This window comes from Panthera leo, chromosome C1 (genome assembly GCF_018350215.1).
Source record: "Panthera leo isolate Ple1 chromosome C1, P.leo_Ple1_pat1.1, whole genome shotgun sequence".
NCBI lineage: Eukaryota > Metazoa > Chordata > Mammalia > Carnivora > Felidae > Panthera > Panthera leo.
In genome coordinates, this window is record NC_056686.1 from 62,395,054 (window position 1) to 62,414,925 (window position 19,872).

Genomic DNA, 19,872 nt, shown 5'->3' on the forward strand with positions numbered 1-19,872 from the left:
AAACAAATGCAAGAAGACTTGTTTCAATCACTAAACATTGCAGGTTCTGTGTGTGTGTGTGTGTGTGTGTTTAAACGATGTTTGTAAACTTGCCCACAAAAGCTGGGTAATATTAAACAGCCAGTAAGGCACTTTGTCAGAGAGGACGAAGTAGTAAAGGCTGGATGGTTGGCAATTTGTTTAATAGGAAACATTCTATACTTAGAGCAAAATCTGGAGCAGGCAGTCCTTTTACCAATTTACTGTCAAACGGGAGTTGGGAAAACTTTAAAATTTTCTCTTTCAGTTTGTTTACCAATTTTCCCTGCAGAAGTCTTTTAGTTGCAATTTAAAAAATATATTAGGAGATATCAATTCAAATAATGTATCATTTTTCAATCCAGTATTTAAAAGAATATGAACATATTCACTGGTGTTTTCAAAACATCCAAGCCACTCTATTTAAAAATGAATTACAAAACAGAAGATCTTAGTATAAAAATGTACCATGTTATTAACAATTCCCTTGCGACTTCAGATGGCTTCACATATTACAGTATAAGCTTTGGTATTAAACATGCAAATAAAAGCCAACAAGGTCATGAATACAGTGTTCCCAACACAAAGCACTTATGAAGCTAGCGTTGTGCAGACACAGCAGATGAAGATTTGGTAACACACCGCTGCACGATGACCACAGTTTGCACTTCTAAGGCTTCTTAGTTTGCATACTTGACTCGTTCAGAATCTTCAGGAGAGACTGACTCATGTAATAGGGCCTTTCAGTAGAACCATCGTTTCTTTCCATATCTTCCACTAGGAGGAAGAATGGCACAGAGTAAATATCAAAGCAAAACTGTAAGAGAAGTAACGTCGCCATCTACTGCATACTTGCTTTACAGCAGTTTAAGATTTTTTTTAATAGCACAGTTTTGGCATCAACATTATTGTAAACATACCTATGAGAAAACAAGCAGCCCTTGTTATTATGTTAGTAAAATATTATCTCATTGTGTGTACCAGCTCATATTCTGTCAATATGCATGCTTCTCAGTTGCATGATTGAGGAAATAACTTTTACCTTCTTTTGGATAGCAAACTTAAAAAAGAAAAAAAAAAATCCCCCAGGAATTTCTAAATTCACCTTCAAATTCCTGAAAAGTAGTATGTACTCAATTCACTTCCCAAATTACCATATGTGTCAAAATTTCTTTTGTTTTGCAATCAACAATTTATGTAGCATAGTTTTAAAAAATAAGATTTGTGAAATTTCAGTATATTTTAAACTGCATGTTTTGAAAAAAATGTTTTTTGCAATTATGACTTTAATTGCTTTGTAAGATAACAGCTTCTATTTTTCCCCCTCAAAAACAATACTCATTTTTACTATCAATTACACAAAAAGTAACTAGTGGGGAATATTTTTTCTGACTAGAAATAAGCCCATATATAGTTAAAACTTCTACACTTAAAGGACGAATCTCTAAGTAGTAAAGAAGTTATTTAAAAATATTGAGCCAAACAGCATTCCTTTTCCTATGATTTGCACCAACGGGTTATATCCTTAAAATATAGCCAGTTTTAGAATGTGCCTCCATTTAGGCAGTGAACACTTTTACTCTAGTGAATTTTTTGGTCTAACCAGCATATATAATGTTAAATATTTAATATACGGGCCCCATCTAGTCTAAGATTCTAAATGCAGAAGTTGTGACTATCAGAATCAGCTAGAGAATTTTATAATAATTCACAAGCTGCCCTGCACCCAAATACAACATCTCAGAATTTCTTAAGGAAGGGGCACAGGCATCTATATTTATAACAAGTTCTCAGAGCGATTCTGATGCATACAAAACAATTAAAATTGTTTTGTTTCATGATTATGTATCAACATTAGACTACTCCGAAAGGGGATTTATTTCCTATCACTTTTCAACACTTGAGAGGTAACTATTTACTAGATCTCAGTTGTAACTTCTGTACTATTGACTAATAATTATAACCATCCAGAAAGATAGATTATCACTCTTCTCTGAATTATGATTCAAGGAGAATGAGAGTGAAGAAGGCCCTTGGTCAAGATGTGAAGACAAGTGACACTTTTGACTATAATGCTCTCAAGAAACTAAGAACAAGATGGTGGCCGTTATAAAGACCACTGTTTTGAAAATCTTCCTTATTTAAGCTGTCACAGAGTTAGTCTACATCTAGGTTCCCATACTTCAGAATCATTAAAGAAATTAGTTTTTATATTAACTTGTGGCACAATGATACATTTCTGACTCTTTTTAATAAAAATTCATGGATCATATTTAGATCAAAATGTTAGATCAACACGTTCCTTTCTGTCAACAATTAAATAATTCTTATACACAAGTTTAGTGTAAAAGCCAAAACAATACTCCTTGATTAAGTGTTCCTTTTGGGGTAACTTTTATACCATTAGCCAAATCATACAAACGTGCACACAGAGATTGGGCAGGAAAAGTGCTTGAGTGTCTGATTTATGCTTTGCTCCACCATACAAAAGACTAAGGGGATGGTTGCCAGAAACCAACTTGTTGCTCTGGCCAGCAGGGGTGGAGTATAAAAATAACTTTCCTGCTAAGCTCTGAGGGAGATTTCCTAACCCACAGTATATACCCCTGTAAAGGTACCAGACAAGGTACCTATGGAGTGCTTAGGTATATTTCCTTAGAGTAAAATCTGAAGGTCTTACTCATCTATTCTCTTTCCCCAAAGTTGAACTCAAACTAAACCTTTTGTAGAATGAAGCCAAACAATGTCTTTAATCTAGAAAAACAGGTTTGCTTATAAAAACAGGTGTGCTTACAAAAGACATAATCACTCTTCTGAAACAAATCCATTCCAGTTTTCTATATGGCAGGAATAGGGAAATAGGAATTTGTCTCTGTTTGGGTTAGAGACAAGAGGCATGCATTACATGGCCATTTCAGTTTTGTTCAGAACATTTTCACAGTGGCCAGAGGTTCATATCATTGGAAATGGTATTCCAGAACTCAGATTCAGCTTCACTATGAATATAATTACACTAAAATGAAGTGGGCTATGAAGGTTTCACAGTAATTTTTACCTAATAATGCTCTCTATGGAACTTGCATAACATTAACATCTCTATGTATATTATGGTCTTGAATCATGTACTGAAATATACTTCCTAGAGAAACATGAATACAAATTTAATCACAGTTTAGATAGCTGTCCACTAGCTTGAGCAGCTATATAGGCATAGTACCATATTTACAAATTTAGTACCATAAGCTGGTTAACTCTATCAATCTTTTTTATGGCTAATTGACGATACATTTATAGTGCTTTCAAAAATTGCCTGAATGTCTTTTACAAACACATTTATAAAAAGAAAGGCTATCAAAGTGCTGCAATGGGAAACAGCACTCTGAGTTATAAAAGTATTGTTTTAAACACTTTCAGCTATAGGCTTTAAAAATATGTTTGACATTTACACCTTGCTCTTCGGCTGGGACCACAGTCTATAAAGTATCCTAGTTCACAGAGGCTACTGTCATCAAATGTCTGTCACCTCAAGTGGTACCAGGTTCTGGCTTTTCAGCAATAAGCATAGAAATTTCACATGACTCAAAAGCCTCATTTTTGAGTTACACATGATCTAATTTACAAAACTTCTATTTAAAAATGAATGTCACTGTTTGGAGCTTTTCTACTCTTTCTGCTTCTGGGAAACTAGTTGCATCTTGTTCAGAGTTCCGTGCAGGGTAGGGGCTAGGAAGTAGGGTTTTTCTGTGGATCCATCATTTCTTTCCAGATCTTCACCTGTATATGCAGCAGCCAAAGCAGGCAAAAGCAGCAAGCGGCAGCACAATTACATATTTTTAGAAATTGGAGAGTCAAACAGGGAAAAATCAGAGAAATTAGTGTTAGAAAGTCAAATATAAGACAAATTAGTACCATTAAGTTGCTGATGCTCGACAAAGTAAGAAATTTCAACTTCTGACAGGAAGCACTAAAACTTCCTAAATCCCCCCCCAGTGCTCAAAGAGGTTTATTTTGGTAGTGTAAAGGCTAATAAGATCTTTCATGTCCTTTCAAAAGTATTATCTCTCAGTGGTGACTGTTCATTTCAGAACAGTAAAATGTCACATCCTCGGAGATGAATCTGAACAAAAAGTGTATGATCCTGTGATAAATGTAGAACAATAATTCATTTTCAGAGTTCAAAGTCACTTTTAATGGTAGTCCACACCCTAATGTTACAGATGAAGAAACGGGAGGCCCGGCTATACGAAATGATCCTCCTGAAGTCAAAAGCTCTGAGGCAATCGGAATGAGGTGAGGATCCAGCCTCTTGTCACTTAGTTCAGTTCTTGTCCTACTTAACTATATAAGGCATCCTGTTTTAAATCCCTTCAGATTGCATTAGAAAACTAATGTTCTCTGACTTCACGTAATACATGAATTTAACTTCCTATTGTGCCTAGGCTAGTAATTAAATGATGGTGTGTTCACTAACACATATTGGGTGTTTCAGGGAAAGCATCAGAAGGATGCTGAGAAGCAAAGACAAGTCAGCGTGTAATTAGCTTTCCTAAAAGCTACATGCAATTTGCAGCAGATAATATCTATCAATAAACATACAAGTACAACTTAATTCTATGTTTTCACTGGTATATTAAAAAAGATTTTGTTATTCATAGTCCTTATTATGACAAAGGATAAGAAATATATAAAATCATATAGGATAATTATGGATTTATGGAATAAATCTAAATTATTTTTCATCCTTATCTTTTGGGAATGGTTGGATGATTTAGATTTTTGCATTAGACTTCATAGTGACCTTCCTTACATACAAAATGAAAAGCTAGGGGGGGAATATGATGGACACTGAACATTTTTGTTCTTTCACCTTCATCATATTTCTATATGATAGATCATATATCTATATTGTTATTACCATTTGAGACATTGTTAGGATGCCTAGTATGGATCACATTAATAATCATCTACAACTACTACTGTTTTCTCGTACTGGGACCAGACTTCTCATTGCCTTGTAATGTAAAAAAGATGCCATGTTTCAGGGCACCTGGATGGCTCAGTCAGATAAGCATCCGACTTTGGCTCAGGTCATGATCTCAGGGCTTGTGAGTTTGAGTCCCGTGTCGGGTTCTGTGCTGACAGCTCAGCGCCTGGAGCCTGCTTTAGGTTCTGTGTCTCCTTGTGAGTTATGCCCCCAAATAAATAAATAGTCAGTTTTATTCAACTGGATCACTCAATAATGCCTTCACAGAATGTTTTCTCTGCTTTTCTTAAGAGCAATGTGCCAGAGAAATGATCTCTCAGAAGGTACAGCTGTATGGCTAACAGTTTGTTCTTTCATCCTCAGAGCCTACTTTATTAGCCTGAAAGTGAAGGCCAGATCAAGCTCCTAAGGTGCTAGGTTCTCCAGGGATTTTAAGAGGAGATACTGATAGAAAACCTATCCATTCTGAGTTACATATGCCACCCAGAAGCACAGCAAAGTCAGTGATCAAAGTTCATAGGAAGTATTTTAACTCTAAGCATCAGAACTGATCTGTTTCGTGGGCATTCTCCTCTATGAATCCTATCTGTCTAGTATGAATTGGCTGTATGTGTCTTTGAAACCATTGCCAGCTTGGCTCTATCAGAATCTATAAAGGCTCTCTTCAAAGAATTCCTAAAGTCCAGTGTCAAAGCCCAGTCATATTCTCAGTTCTGTTAATAAAACACAAGAGAATCCACTCATTATCATAAATTTGAAAACACTAAGAAATACTAAATTTGAAAGTACTAACACCATGCCATGAAGCCTGAGGTTCATTTCAGTGGCTGACCCTGCTGCGCTTTGCAAACTCCATTCTCTCAGATGTTAAGGTTTAAAGAGCATCTACTAAACAATGTCTCTTTTCAAATAAGCACTATTTGGTAGTTGCAGCCAGGTCATAGCAAATCCACAAGCCAGCTAAGGACATGGGTCTTAACCTTCTTATCTTTCAGTTACTCTCCAAAGGGGGAAACACATATACTGAAAACTTACAGAAGCAGATGAAAATTGTATCAACACACATTGCATAGACGCTGAAGAACCCATGTGCAACTAGGTAAGATCCAATAATGACTGTCTGTAAATGAGTAAAGAAAATGAAGATGTTATTAACTCAGCCAGAAGAACAATAATGCAGCTTTAAATGAAAGTCATGAAGAGAAACTTTGAAGTACCCTATGTTAGAAAATATTTCAATATAAAGACCAAGGAAATCCAATGGTAACGTTTTTGGGTGCCTTGTACTGGGATTTAAATGTATTAGATTACCTGCCAGTTGTTTTACCCCTATCCCAAATGCCCACCAAAAATATCCCAATTTTTTTTTTTTTTTTTAAGGCAGTAAAGCATGGGAGTTAACGTAACACACTGCCTAGGTTTGAATCACATGTCAGGCTCTCAGTTAACAAGTTACCTAACCTCACTGTGCCTGCTGCCTCCCATAAAAAGTTATTGGTGGGCAAGGGAAGAATGTGAATAGCAATAATATTTATGACATATGGAGTTAATTGTTATAGATACTGCAGGGCTCTGACATATGGAGTGAGTTAATTGTTATACATACTGCAGGGCTCCTCCCAGGTCCTCTCCAGCTGCTGCATCTATCCCCCAGTTAGGAATGTAGGCTGCTGATGACTGAGCAGGTTCCCTCATTAGGAATTGCCCTCACTGCAGGGACTGCCTCACCCAAGCTTATAGCCCCATCTAGGGGACGACCCCTGGCCAACAGCTGCCTGATGCAGCATGCAAATTCTTTTGTCAGAACTTCCTGTAATTATGTCTGAGGGCTCAGCTATAAATGCAGCATCGGTCAGCTTCTTCCTTTGCCCATGTCTGCCTCCTTACTTCCTTTTTCAAGGGTATCTCAGGAGAGCACTTCGTAATAAACCTTCCACATGCAATCCTCTCTCTCAGAGGTTGTTTCTAAGGAATACCGTCTAAAGCAGAATAAGGCTTGGCACGAAGTAAGACCAATAATGTTAGCTGTCTTTATTTTTCTAATTCCTTTTTGCTTTTTCTTCTGTCATCTCTGATCAATCAGTCAGTGTTACCCAGTTGCTATGAATGAATTGTGACCTCTCAAAATGCATATGTTGAAATCTAATCCCCAATGTGATGTTATCTCGAGGTGAGGTTTGAGGGAGGTAATTAGGTCATGAGGCTGGGCCTTAATCAGTGGGATTAGTGCCATTGTAAGAGGAGATAGGAGAGATGATGACCTCTCTCTCCACCATATTACGATACAATGAGAAGGTGTCCCTTTGCAAACCAGGAAGAGAGCTCTCACCAGGAACTGAATCTGTGGGCACTTTAATCTTGGGCTCCTTAGCCTTCAGAACTGTGAGGAATAAATTCTTGTTTAAGCCACCCAATCTATGATATTTTTGTTATAGAAGCCTGAAGTAAGACACCAGCTCTTACCAGCAAAGGTACCCAGTAGTAATTTAAAGATGTTGGTCCTTCTATAATCGTTGGCAATCTTTGTGTGAAGAGTAAGAAGGCCAGCACACCTACATTGGAAAGGCAGAACATGTCTATTATGTATTTGCAAAGGAATAGTTTTTTGTAGTAAAGGAGTTTCTCCTAATACCTTCTAAAGTTATGTTTATTATTATTACTTACCTATACATCCAGTAACTAGAATTTTCCCCAGGATTAGTACAAAGTCTGTAACGTTATCCATAACTGCAACTCTAAGAATCAGAAAAAAGAAAGTATAATTTTGTGTTTAAATTACATTTGTTACTTGAAATTTATTAAAGTAAATAATTCATGGGGTGCCTAGGTGGTTCAGTTGGTCGAGCGTCTGACTTCAGCTCAGGTCATGATCTTGCTGTTTCTGAGTTTGAGCCCCGCATCAGGCTCTATGCTGATAGCTCAAAGCCTGGAGCCTGTATTCGGATTCTCTCTCTCTCTCTCTCTCTCTCTCTCTGCCCCTCCCCTGCTCAGGTTCTGTCTCTCTCTCTCTCTCTCTCTGCCCCTCCCCTGCTCAGGTTCTGTCTCTCTCTCTCTCTCTCTCTCTCTGCCCCTCCCCTGCTCAGGTTCTGTCTCTCTCTCTCTCTCTCAAAAATAAATAAACACTAAAAAAAATTTTAAGCATTTAAATTTTTTGAGCTCATTTTGATATGTCTTTGATGGAAATTCTATTTGGCATTTGTTCAGTGCAAGGAATGAAGACAGCCTCTGGGGATTAAGTTCTGACTTAATTTTGATGAAGTAAACAGAAGATGGCATTGTCAGGCACTATTGGTGTCAGCCTATTTTGAAGCCTAAGACACCCTGACTCCTGAGGATGTTTCATATCTTCCCTGGTTTTGCTATTCAGACTCTGTCAATTTTGGGAGAGGGAAATTGCCAGAAACATGATGTTCGTGTAGAGAATTTCTTGAGTAGTGGGGATAATAAAAATGTATAAAATGCAAGTGGGTGTGAAGATATAGATGAATGAGGGAAGCAACAATTCTAAGATATAAAAAGAAATAGTATGAGAGAGTAGATTTAAATCTATCAAATTGAAAGATAATATTCATGTCTAAAAGACCACCATCACTTTAAATAACATGTGAAGTATATGATGCTCAAGGTTCACCAAATTGTCTTTTGCAAATTCAACCTGATTACTTACTTACTTTAAAACATTTCTCATCAGCAGATTGAAAGCCTCTCTTGCTGACATGCAGAAGTTTTTGCCATATATTGCAATCTGAAGAAAACAGTTGATATTATTCTAGAGTCAGTAACATACCCTAACAAGACCAATAGACAACCCAGTGGGAGGAAAATGAATTCATTCTCTTGTCACCCAAACAGCTACTCTCATTCCTCTTTCCAGCATTTGGGTATGTGAGAGACATGGGAACTATGTGTTCTCAACTCTGCACAGCTGTCAGGGGCATTGACAATAAGGTGCACTTCAGATGCTATATGCTTGTAAACTCCATGGGAATTAGACCACACCAAACAGAGGCATGTCTTTTTCTCAAATATCAGGACATGGCTTCTGTTCTTTGAAGTGTTTTGGCTAGGGTTTATTGTAAATAGGTTAAGTGTTGCAGCATTCAAATTAATAATTACTCTCAGGAAACCAATGCCTTTTGATACATTTGATTTACTCATTAGGAGATTCAATACAGTATTCTCACTGGAGGTAAATTAATGACAGTTTGAATCTTCATGACTATTTGGATCACTCCTGCAGACTCTGTGTCATGGTGATAACAAACCAGTATCATAAGGTTGTAGTTGCTAAATTTTAGAATTATACTTTTGGAGCTCCTATTTTAAAAAATCTCTTCAGTAGCTTCCCTATTCCCATAGGAAATAAGTAACATATTCAGTTAGGCCCGGTCAATGCCCACACATTTCAACATAAGATTTCTTAAAAAGACCATTCTGTATGTGAATCCCAGGAAGGTATTTTTTCTTTTTCCTCAGAGTGATGCATAGACTCAGCTTTCTTCCCACTAAGCTATGTCAAAGACACACAAAATCTTTTCATTCTAGCACATTTTAAAATTTCTAAGGTAAATATTTTCCCTCTTTAAAAAGATATTAACAGTAATAATGAAGTACAGTTAGCATACTACTCAACTAGGAAAGCATGGCCCTGAATCATGCATTGGATTCACAAATCCTTATATCATCATGGTGGTAAATTCAACTGCATGATGTAAAAAGTGTTAGAGATGGGAAATGTAGACATGGGGTTGGGGTTTGCAAAGAAGAAACTTAGTAAATAAAAAGTAATCTACTTACCATAATATAGGCATTTCTGTTCAAAAACTTTACCACTGTTTCCAAACACCAGAAACAGCATTTCAGGCAGCATTGTAGAAATTTAGAAATATTGTTCTGGGCCTCTATGAAAATGAGATATTCAAAATGATGAATTATTTGTGACTAAACTCTAGGAATCAAAAACACAAAAACTTTAAAAACAGGCTTTTAATTTTTTTCAATTGTGGTAAAATATACATAAAAGTTACCATTTTAACCATTTTAAGTGTATTAATTCAATTGTGTAAAATACTGTACAGTTCAGTTCAATCCAGTAAGTGCATTCACAGTGTTGTACCACCATTATCACTATCCATTTCCAGAACTTTTCATCTCAAATAGAGACTCTGTGCCTATTAAACAGTCACTTCATTCTCCCCTTTTCCCAGCTCCTGGTAACCTCTATTGTATTTTGTATGAATTTGCCTCTTCTAGATACCTCATGTAAGTGAAATGATACAATATTTATCTTTTTGTGTCTCGCTTATTTCACTTAACAAAGTTTTTAATGTTTATCATTTCATTCCTTTTTAGAGCCTAACAACATTCCATTGCAGGTATATATTACATTTTGTTTATCCTTTTATCTGTTAATGGAAATTTGGGTTTTTCTACCTTTTGGCTACTGTGAAACTTGTGTGCAAGTCTCTGTTTCAATTCCTGTTTTCAATTCTTTTGAGTATATACCTGTAGAAGTGAAACTGCTGGATCATATGGCAATTCTATCTTTAGCTTTCTGAAGAATCACCATAATGTTCTCCACAATGGCTATACCGTTTTACATTTCCATCAGCAATATACTAAGGTTCCTAGTTTATCTTCATCCTACAAATATTAGTTATTTTCATTTTTTAAAAAAGTAGCCATTCTAATGGATGTGAAGTGGTACCTTCACATTACACATAACCACATTACAGTTTTGATTTGCATTTCCCTAATGAATAATACTGAGCATCTTTCCATGTGCTTATTCGTGATTTGTGTATCTTCTTTGGAACAATGTATATGCAAATCCTTTGTAGAAGGGACCAAGATGGTGACATAGGAGGTTCCTGAACTTCCCTCCTTCTGCAGATGCACTTAAAGTACAGTTACATGTGGAACAATGTCTTCTGAGAAAAAAACAGAGACTAACTGAATGAGTCCTACCCCATCAGCAAACTAAGAAAATGACCATAGTGAAACGGGTAGGAAAGGTTTAGACAAACTTCCTGTAAAGCCAATTTCTGGCACAGAACCATACTATAAGGAAGATACCCCCCAATATCAGGCTCTTCCTGAGGAGTGAAAGGTTTGGACAGCACATATAGAATTCCAACTTTTAAGGCAACCACACAAAGCACAGGCCGCCAAAACTCTTAGCTCTGAAAGCCAGTGGGGTTTATAACCACAAGTCCCACAGCACTATGCAACACAAATAGGCAGTTCTGTACAAGCACATATGGTAGCACTCATTGTGGTTGGACAGTTGAATTCATCCAATTAGAGAAGCAAAAAGAGAAAAGAATGGATAGAGTGATGGATGTATTGGACACTACCAAACAGACCAATATGGAGGTGCCAAAAGGAGGAGAGAAAGAAAGGGGCAGAAAGTTTATTTAAAGAAATAATGGTGGACAACTTCTCTAATCTGGAAAAACAAACAGACATCCAGATCTAGAAAGCCTAAAGAATACCAAAAAAGATGAATCTAAAGAGACCTACACTGAAACACACAAAATTAAATTTTCAAAAGTTGAAAGGTAGTTAAAAGCAGTGGTAGAAAAGTGACTTTTACCTCCTTCCATATGACTATCAGATTTTTCAGCAGAATACTTATAGGCCAGAAAAAAGAAGTGGAATGATATATGCAAAGTGATGAAAGAAAAAAAAAACTGCCAAGGAAGAAACTCAATGTAGCAAAATTGTCCTTCAGAATGAAGGACAGATAAAGTTTTCCTCACAAAAGCTGAAAGAGTACATCACCACTAGAGCAGCCTTACAAGAAACGAAAAAGGGAGTTCTTTAGGCTGAAACAAAAGGATGCTAATTGATAGCTGAAAATATGTGAAAGTATAAAACTCACTGATAAAAGGTAAATAAATAGTTAAATTCAGAACACTCTAAAATTGTAATGGTGGCAGGTAAATCACAACTCTAGTATAAAGATTAAAATACAAAATATTAAAGATAACTACAACTACAATATAAAATCTAAAAATATGTAAATTGTGTCACCAAAAACACCATAGCATAAAATGTGGGGAAAGTGTAAAAATGTAGAGTGTTTGTACATATTCAAAATTAAGTTATCAGCTTAAAATAGATTGATAGAACTATAAGACATTTGACATAAAATATACAGCCAGAAAATAATTAACAAAATGGCAATACAAAGTCCATAACTATCAATAATGTAAATGAACTAAATTCTCCAATCAAAAGAGTGAATGGATTAAAAAAAAAAAACTCAACTATAAGCTACCTACAAGAGTCTCAGTTCACCTTTAAAAACACAGACAGGTTTTGAAATGAAAGTGAGGGATTGGGAAAATATTTTTCATGCAAAAAGAAACCAAACTAAAGTGGGAATAGCTTTACTTATATCACACAAAATAGACATTAAGCCAAAAACTGTAACATGAAGGCCATTATACAGTGATAAAGGAGTGTGTTCATCAAAAGAATATAAAAATTATATTTATGTACCCATCATTGTAGTACCCATCATTTATAAATGCAAAAATCCTCAACAAACTATTAGCAAACTGTATTCAGTAGTATATTAAAAGGATAATACACCAAGATCAAGTGGATTTATCCAAGGGATATAAGGATGGTTCAATACATGCAAATCAATAAATGTGATGTACCACATTAACAAAATGAAGGATAAAAATCATCATCATCTCAGTAGATGCAGAAAATTAATTTGACAAAATTCAACCTCCTTTCATCATAAAAACTCACAATAAATTGGTTATATAAGTCATCAACATAATAAAAGCCATATATGACAAGCCTACAGCTAACATCATAATCAATGGTAAAAAGCTGAAAGCCTTTGCTCTAAAATCAGGAAGAAAACAAGGATGTCCATTCTTGCCATTTTTATTCAACATAGTTATGGAAATCCTAGTCAGAGCAATTAGGCAATAAAACAAGTAAAAGGCATTAAAATTGGAAAAGTTGAAATAAAATTGTCTTTGCAGATAATACAATAGTATTTATACAAAACCCTATAGTCCAGCAAACAAATACTATTAGAACTAATAAATGAATTCAATGAAATATAGGAAACAAAGCCAATATTCAAAATTCAGCTGCATTTCTATATACTAACAACCAACTATTGGTAAGAGAAATTAAAACAATCCCATTTAAAACTGCATCAAAACCAAGAAAATACCTAGAAACAAAATTAACTAAGGTGGGGAATTACTTGTGTATTGAAAACCATAAGCCATTGATGAAATAAAGATACAAATAAATCAAAATATTCCATATTCATGAGTTGGAAAAATTAATATTATTAAATGTACATAATATCCAATACAATCTACAAAAATCAATGTAATTCTTATCAAAATTCCAATGGAATTTCTCACACAAATGGAAAAAACAATCCTAAAATTTGTTTGGAAGCACAAAAGACTGAATAGCCAAAACAATTAAGAAAGAAAAACAAAGCTGAAGGCATTACATGTCCTGATTTCAAACTATATTACAACGCAATGGTAATCAAAATAGTATATAGCACTGGGAAAGAAATAGACACACAAATGAATGGAACAGAATAAATGGAAAGCCCAGAAGTACACCCATGTATATATGCTCAATTAATTTTCAAAGAAGGAGTCAAGAATATACAGTGGAGAAAGGTTAGTCTCTTCAATTCAGTTGTTTTGGGAAAACTGAATGTCCACATGCAAAAGAATAAAATTGGACCCTTAGACCACACAAAACAACTCAAAATGGATGAAAGATTTGAATGGAGACCTGAAACCATAAAACTCCTAGAAGAAATCATAGGGTAAGCTCTTTGACATTGGTCTTAGAAATGACTGGATTTAATACCAAAAGCAAAGGCAACAAAAGAAAAAATAAACAAGTGGGATTGCATCAAACTAAAAAGCTTCTGCACAGCATAGGAAATCATCAACAAAATTAAAAGGCAATCTATGGAATAGGGGAAAATATTTGCAAACCATATATGTGATAATGAGTTACTATCCAAAATATACAAGGAACTCCTAGAACTTAATAGCAAAAACCAAAAAACAATAACCCGATTTAAAAAAATGGGGGGCGGGGCACCGGGGTGGTTCAGTCAGTTAAGCATCCAAGTTTGCCTCGGGTCATGATCTCATTTGTGAGTTCAAGCCCCACATTGGGCTCACTGCTGTCTGCCTGTCAGTGCAGAGCCTGCTTTGGATCCTCTGTCCCTCTCTCTCTGCCCCATCCCCACTGCACTCTCCCCAAAATAAATACGTATTTTTAAAAAATGGGCAAAGGACCCAGACAGACATTTTCCCAAAAAAGACATAAAGATAGCTAATAGGTACATGAAACAGTGCTTGACATTACTACTTATCAGAGAAAGTAAATAAAAATTACAATGAGATAGAAGATAGGATGTCTGTTATCCAAAAGACAAAAGATAAGGATGTGGACGTGTGGATGTGGAGAAAAGGGAATTCTTGTATACTGGTGGTAGGAATGTAAATTGGTACATCTACTATGGAAAACAGTATGGAAGTTCCTCAAGAAATTAAAAATAGAACTATCATACTATCCAGCAATTCTACTTTTGTGTATATATTCAAAGAAAATGAAATCACTGTCTCATAGAGATATTTGTATTCCTATGTTCACTGCAGCATCATTTACGATATAAATGTATGGAAACATGTCATTTAATGGATCAGTGGATGAAGAAAATGTGGTATAAACACACAAGGAACATTATTCACCTTTTAAAAAGGAAATCCTGCTTTTGCAGCAACACAGATGAACTTGATGGGCATGATACTAAGGGAAATAAGTCAAATAGAAGAAGACAAATACACATGATATCACTTATATGTAGAATTTTTTAAAATGTTGAACTCATCTTAGAATGGGGGTCACCACAGGCTGGGGAATGGGGAAAATAGGGAGAACTGGTAAAAAGTACAAATTTGAAGTTGTAAGTTGAAAGGGTGAAAAAGGTAATGAAAGGTCCTAGCATCCAATGCACAACATGGTGAATATAGTTGATAATACTACATTGTACAATTTAAATTTGCTGAAAGGTAGAATTTAAGCATTCTCATCAAAAATAATGAGAGAGAAAGAAAAGAAAAGAAAAGAAAAGAAAAAAGAAAAGAAAAGGAAGGAAGGAAGGAGAAAAAGAAAAGATAAATATATGAGGTAATGGACATGTTTGTTACCTTGAATGTGGGATTCCTTTCACAACGTATGTATATATCAAATCACATGTTGTATACTATAAATATATTACAATTTTGCAAATTATACCTCAATAAAGCTGAAAAAATTTACATAATTTTAAGAATCCTTTGCTCATGTTGAATTGGATTGTTATTGTTGAGTTGTAGAAGCTCTTTATATATTCTGAATATTGCTTATCTGGTAGATGATTTGCAAATATTTTCTCCTATGGTTGTCTTTTCATTAGTAATGTCTCTTAGTAATGTCTTTTGATGCACAAGCTTTTTGTATGTGTGTGTGAAATCTAATTAATCTTTTTTTTTCTTTTGTTGCCTGTGCTTTTGGTGTTACATCTAAGGAATCTTCATCAAATCCAGCGTCCACAAAGATTTCCTCCTCTGCTTTCTTCTAGAGTTTTACTTTTGTTTTAGTTTTTGTGTTTAAGCCTTTGATCCATTTTGAATTGATTTTTGTATATGGTGTAGAATATGGGCCCAACTTAGTCCTTTTGCATGTGGATATCCAGTTTTTCTAGAAATGTTAATTGAAAAAATGGTCCTTTCCCCTTTGAATGGCCTTATATGTGAGGGTTCATTTTAGGGTTCTCTATTCCAGGTCTCTGTGTCTGTCCTTATGCCAGCACCACACTTTTTTTTTTATGTTTATTTATTTTTGAGACCGAGAGATAGCATGAGCTCTGGAGGGTAGAGAGAGAGAGAGAGGGAGACACAGAATCCGAAGCAGTCTTCAGGCTCTGAGCTGTCAGCACAGAGCCCGATGCAGAGCTTGAACTCATGAGCTGTGAGATCATGACCTGAGCTGAAGTTGGACACCCAACCGACTGAGCCACCCAGGTGCCCCCCCCCCCCACTGTTTTGATTACTGTAGCTTTTTTTTTTTTAATTAATGTTTATTTTTGTGAGAGACAGAAAGCAGGGAAGGGGCAGAGAGACAAAGAGACACAGAATCTGAAGCAGGCTCCAGGCTCTAAGCTGTCAGCACAGAGCCCGATGCGGGGCTGGAACTTGTGAACCACAAGATCATGACCTGAGCTGAAGTCGGACGCTTAACCAACTGAGCCACCCAGGCACCCTGATTACTGTAGCTTTATATTAAATTTTGAAATGAGGTATCTGGGAGTATTCAACTTTGTTCTGTTTGAAGATTGTTTTGCCAATAAAATATTTTAAAGTGCATTCAAAGTAGAGTTTGTTTGTAAACTATATGTGTTATGTGTAAAGGTTTATGCTGATGACATCTACATTTATATTTTAATCCTGACTCGTCCTGAGCCCCAGGTTTGCTTCACATCTCCACCATGCCAAAACACAGTTTTTCATCTTTTCTTTGAAATTTGCTTCTCCTGGTTTCTACATCTTAGAAAATAACATCACACACACATTTTCTCTTTTCTTCACCACTGCTCCTCTTCCTATCCCCTCCTGCCCCATATCCTCTCAGCAAGTCCCACTGGCTTTTCCTTCCAAACATATCCCTGGCCTGACCACCTCCATCCTTATTATCCTAGTCCAACTTGTAGTCATCATGTTCTCCCCAACTCTCTGCCCCAATCTATTCTCTTCACAAAAGTCAGGAAATCTGAGAAAACATAATTCTGAAGTCTTACCTTTAAGATGGCGGTCTAAGTATTCTAAGACTATTCTAAATATTTGAATTGATGCAAGAATTAAAGATCCAAATGCTAGGGATCCTGTGTGATATCTGGGTAGAGATAAAATGGTAATGAAAGTTAAAATATCTTTACTATTAACTAAAAGTATGCTAAAAAATTGTAATAGGTAAAAAGGATCTGCAGGCAGATTGCTAGGGAAGAGCTGCTTACACTTTCTTATTCAGACTGATAAAAGTCTTCACAGAGGATTTTAAATGATAAATGTCTATTTTGCCCTTCATCTACAAAAATGATACCAATAGCACATTACAGTCAAATAGAATGTTTGGGTGAAGCAATGGAGAGACACAGCTAAGTTAACTCTTAATTTTTAATTTGGTGCCCTCCCCTACCACTTCTCTCCAGAAACCTATGGCTTTTTTTTTTTTTTTTTTAAGATTTTAGGTAATCTCTACACCCAGCATGGGGCTCGAACTCACAACCCCAAGATCAAGAGTCACATGCTCCACCAACTGAACCAGCCAGGTGCTCCACCAGAAACTTATGGCTTTTACAAGGATTTCGGCCTGGTCTGGTTTGGGATTATAAAACTGTGGCTGTAAAATCAGACATAGCTAGTGGACATCCATGAATTTTAAATCATGTCTTTGACCTCATTTTTACCTTTCCACTTGAATTACATAAGCATAAGACTGAATTACAAGCACACTAAACACAACTGAGAAGATAGATGTAGGGCTCAATGTGAAACTTACCGTATAGCTCGTCCAAATGCAGTAAAAAGTGGATATGGTGGGATATCATCAGGTTTTTTCAAGGCCCAGTAATAAGAAGCAAAGGCACCAGCAAGGGCACACTGACCCAGTGCAATGACGAAGTTTATAAGCCAGAGAAAGACAAATAGATTGAATATCTGGAAGGTAGGGATGTACTGATGGTACAGGCTCTTTCCACCATAGAAAGCAAAGTTACACTGAGCCCCAGGGCAAGCTTTGGCAATTTCAGTTGTATTAAAAATCTGCACTCAGAAAAAAAAATACAGATATCATATTAAATGCCATTCTAAGATAACACCTTTCCTTTCTCCACTTATGTAGCCCCCAATTGCATGTCCTACTATTCCCCCATTAGCTTCTGCTGTTATTCCTATTTTCTCTCCCATCACTTTATATTATTCTTTAATGAGCTCTGGAAGTGTTTGATTTTCCATGATATGTTCACCACTCTGCCCCCGCTAAAATTTCACATTTATTAGTGTTGTTGACCATACCTGCTTGTTGGGTATGTAACAGAACAGATGAGCTCAGGAAAGAATAGTGCTTTCTCTCTATTCTGCCTGCCATTTTCAGTGCTCTCCTAACATCTGATCCACCCTTCCCTTCTTAACAGTGATTCCCATTAATGCCACTATTTCAGAATGATTTTTACAATTGCTAGGTGAAATGTAGTAGACTTCTGTATTGAAGTAAGTTAAAGAGTTAGTTTCTTTTACTTACCTCTGGGTCACAGGTTGTATTTTCATGTTTACATTGCCCTTCTGGGGTTATGACTTTGTATACAGGTACCCCTGATGTAGCCAAGTAACTGGGTTAGTCTATTAAGGATAAACTATTTGCTGGTAGATTGAAAGTAGATAGACAAGAAAATAATGCAGATCACTCAAAAGTCCACTGAGAGATTAACTTCAAAAAAACTTCTAATCTTTTAATAATTCATACATTTTTCAGACCCAGAATGATAGAAGATGGGTTAGCTGTACTGAGTGATCCCTTAACATTAAAATACAAAGGAATTTTCTTCAGTTATTGCCAAGAAGAAGTACCATATGTGAAGACAAACCAAAATCTACCATATGACCTATCTGAGGGGAAATTCAATCAGTAGAAAAACTTTTTTTTAGAGCTTAGCAAAAAAAAAAAAAAAAAAAAAAAAAAAAGGAAAAACAAAAATAAAAAACCTTTAGTGTGTTTCTAGTCTTCCCAGGATGGAAAACACTGGACACAAACTCTTGGTTCTTGAATAACAGAGTGGACCTGAGGTTTAAAGATGTCAATTACCAAAGGATACACTGCTATCACCGCCCAGTAGGAAATACAGATGGAGAGGAAAATGAAAGTTAAAAGTGGATAAACTAATGTAGTAGGGATATATCCAATGGCTCTGAAATAAAACAATAGTTGAAATTCAAAATGATCCACAAGATATAAATTCTCAAAGTTTTCTCTGTTTACACTAGAAATAAGCTTTATACTGAAGTGATTCAAGAACTGTGGTAATAACTATTGACCCTTTTTTGCTAATCATTCTGGCATATTCTTGGTTGGCTTTACATTTTACTTAAGTTTTATTTATTTGTTTTTAGTAAATTAGAGGCCTTCTTTTAATGGTCATATTTTATTCCTGCCAAAAGTTCCCCAAAGTTCCCCAAGTTTCTGTGTGACTCAAAGATTTGATACCCCAAACTTTTTCGTCTTTGGCTATTTCCTTATGACTCAAAGATTTGATACATCATAATCATAGTACTTCCTTTTGTTTATATTCTTAGACTTTCAAAATTGGAGAGAACCTTGAACATCATCTGATCAAATGTGAGAATCCCTCCCTAATTCAGGAATCCCTTCTATACTATTTTCTAAATATGTTTGTTTCTAGTAACCACATTGAGTGGTAAAGACTTACTTTTGTATGACAGAGCTTATTCTCTGTCATATGAAATTTAGAAAGTTCTTCCTCATATCCTGGACTGTTACTCATCCACTACCTTTTGGAAAAGAAATGTTCACCTTTTTCATATAGCAGCCCTTCAAGTTACTATTCTTTTATGTTCCAGTATAATCATTCCCTTGATATTTTCTCATAAGTCATAGTGTCTGCAATGTTCACCATCCTAGTAGCCCTGTTCCTACTTTTGAATGATCTTTTCAGCATATGACACTGAAAACCCAATACTGTTTGATTTAGCCACTGAGAATTATGATGGAACCATTTCCACTCCTAATGCATTGGC

The 19,872-nt window shown here is 35.8% G+C and overlaps 1 protein-coding gene across 10 annotated transcripts in view; it reads right to left on the bottom strand.

Annotated features, from left to right (window-relative positions):
- Nucleotides 1–469: 469 nt before the first annotated feature.
- The window catches only part of SLC44A5 (solute carrier family 44 member 5), a 371,332-nt gene continuing 351,929 nt past the window's right edge, over nt 470–19,872 (bottom strand). For 5 of the 10 annotated variants that reach the window (XM_042952517.1, XM_042952513.1, XM_042952514.1 and 2 more), the window contains 10 exons: nt 18,933–19,025; nt 18,362–18,449; nt 17,621–17,883; nt 16,860–16,954; nt 9,800–9,903; nt 8,674–8,747; nt 7,667–7,737; nt 7,466–7,554; nt 6,038–6,122; nt 3,587–3,792 (listed from right to left, as the gene is read on the bottom strand). In XM_042952517.1, coding sequence (XP_042808451.1) covers nt 3,680–3,792; nt 6,038–6,122; nt 7,466–7,554; nt 7,667–7,737; nt 8,674–8,747; nt 9,800–9,903; nt 16,860–16,954; nt 17,621–17,883; nt 18,362–18,449; nt 18,933–19,025 — 1,075 coding nt within the window. In that variant the 3' untranslated portion in view covers nt 3,587–3,679. Of the gene's footprint in view, nt 796–3,580; nt 3,793–6,037; nt 6,123–7,465; nt 7,555–7,666; nt 7,738–8,673; nt 8,748–9,799; nt 9,904–16,859; nt 16,955–17,620; nt 17,884–18,361; nt 18,450–18,932; nt 19,026–19,872 lie in introns of those variants that run through there. The other 5 variants (XM_042952509.1, XM_042952507.1, XM_042952508.1 and 2 more) reach the window with 2 other exon arrangements.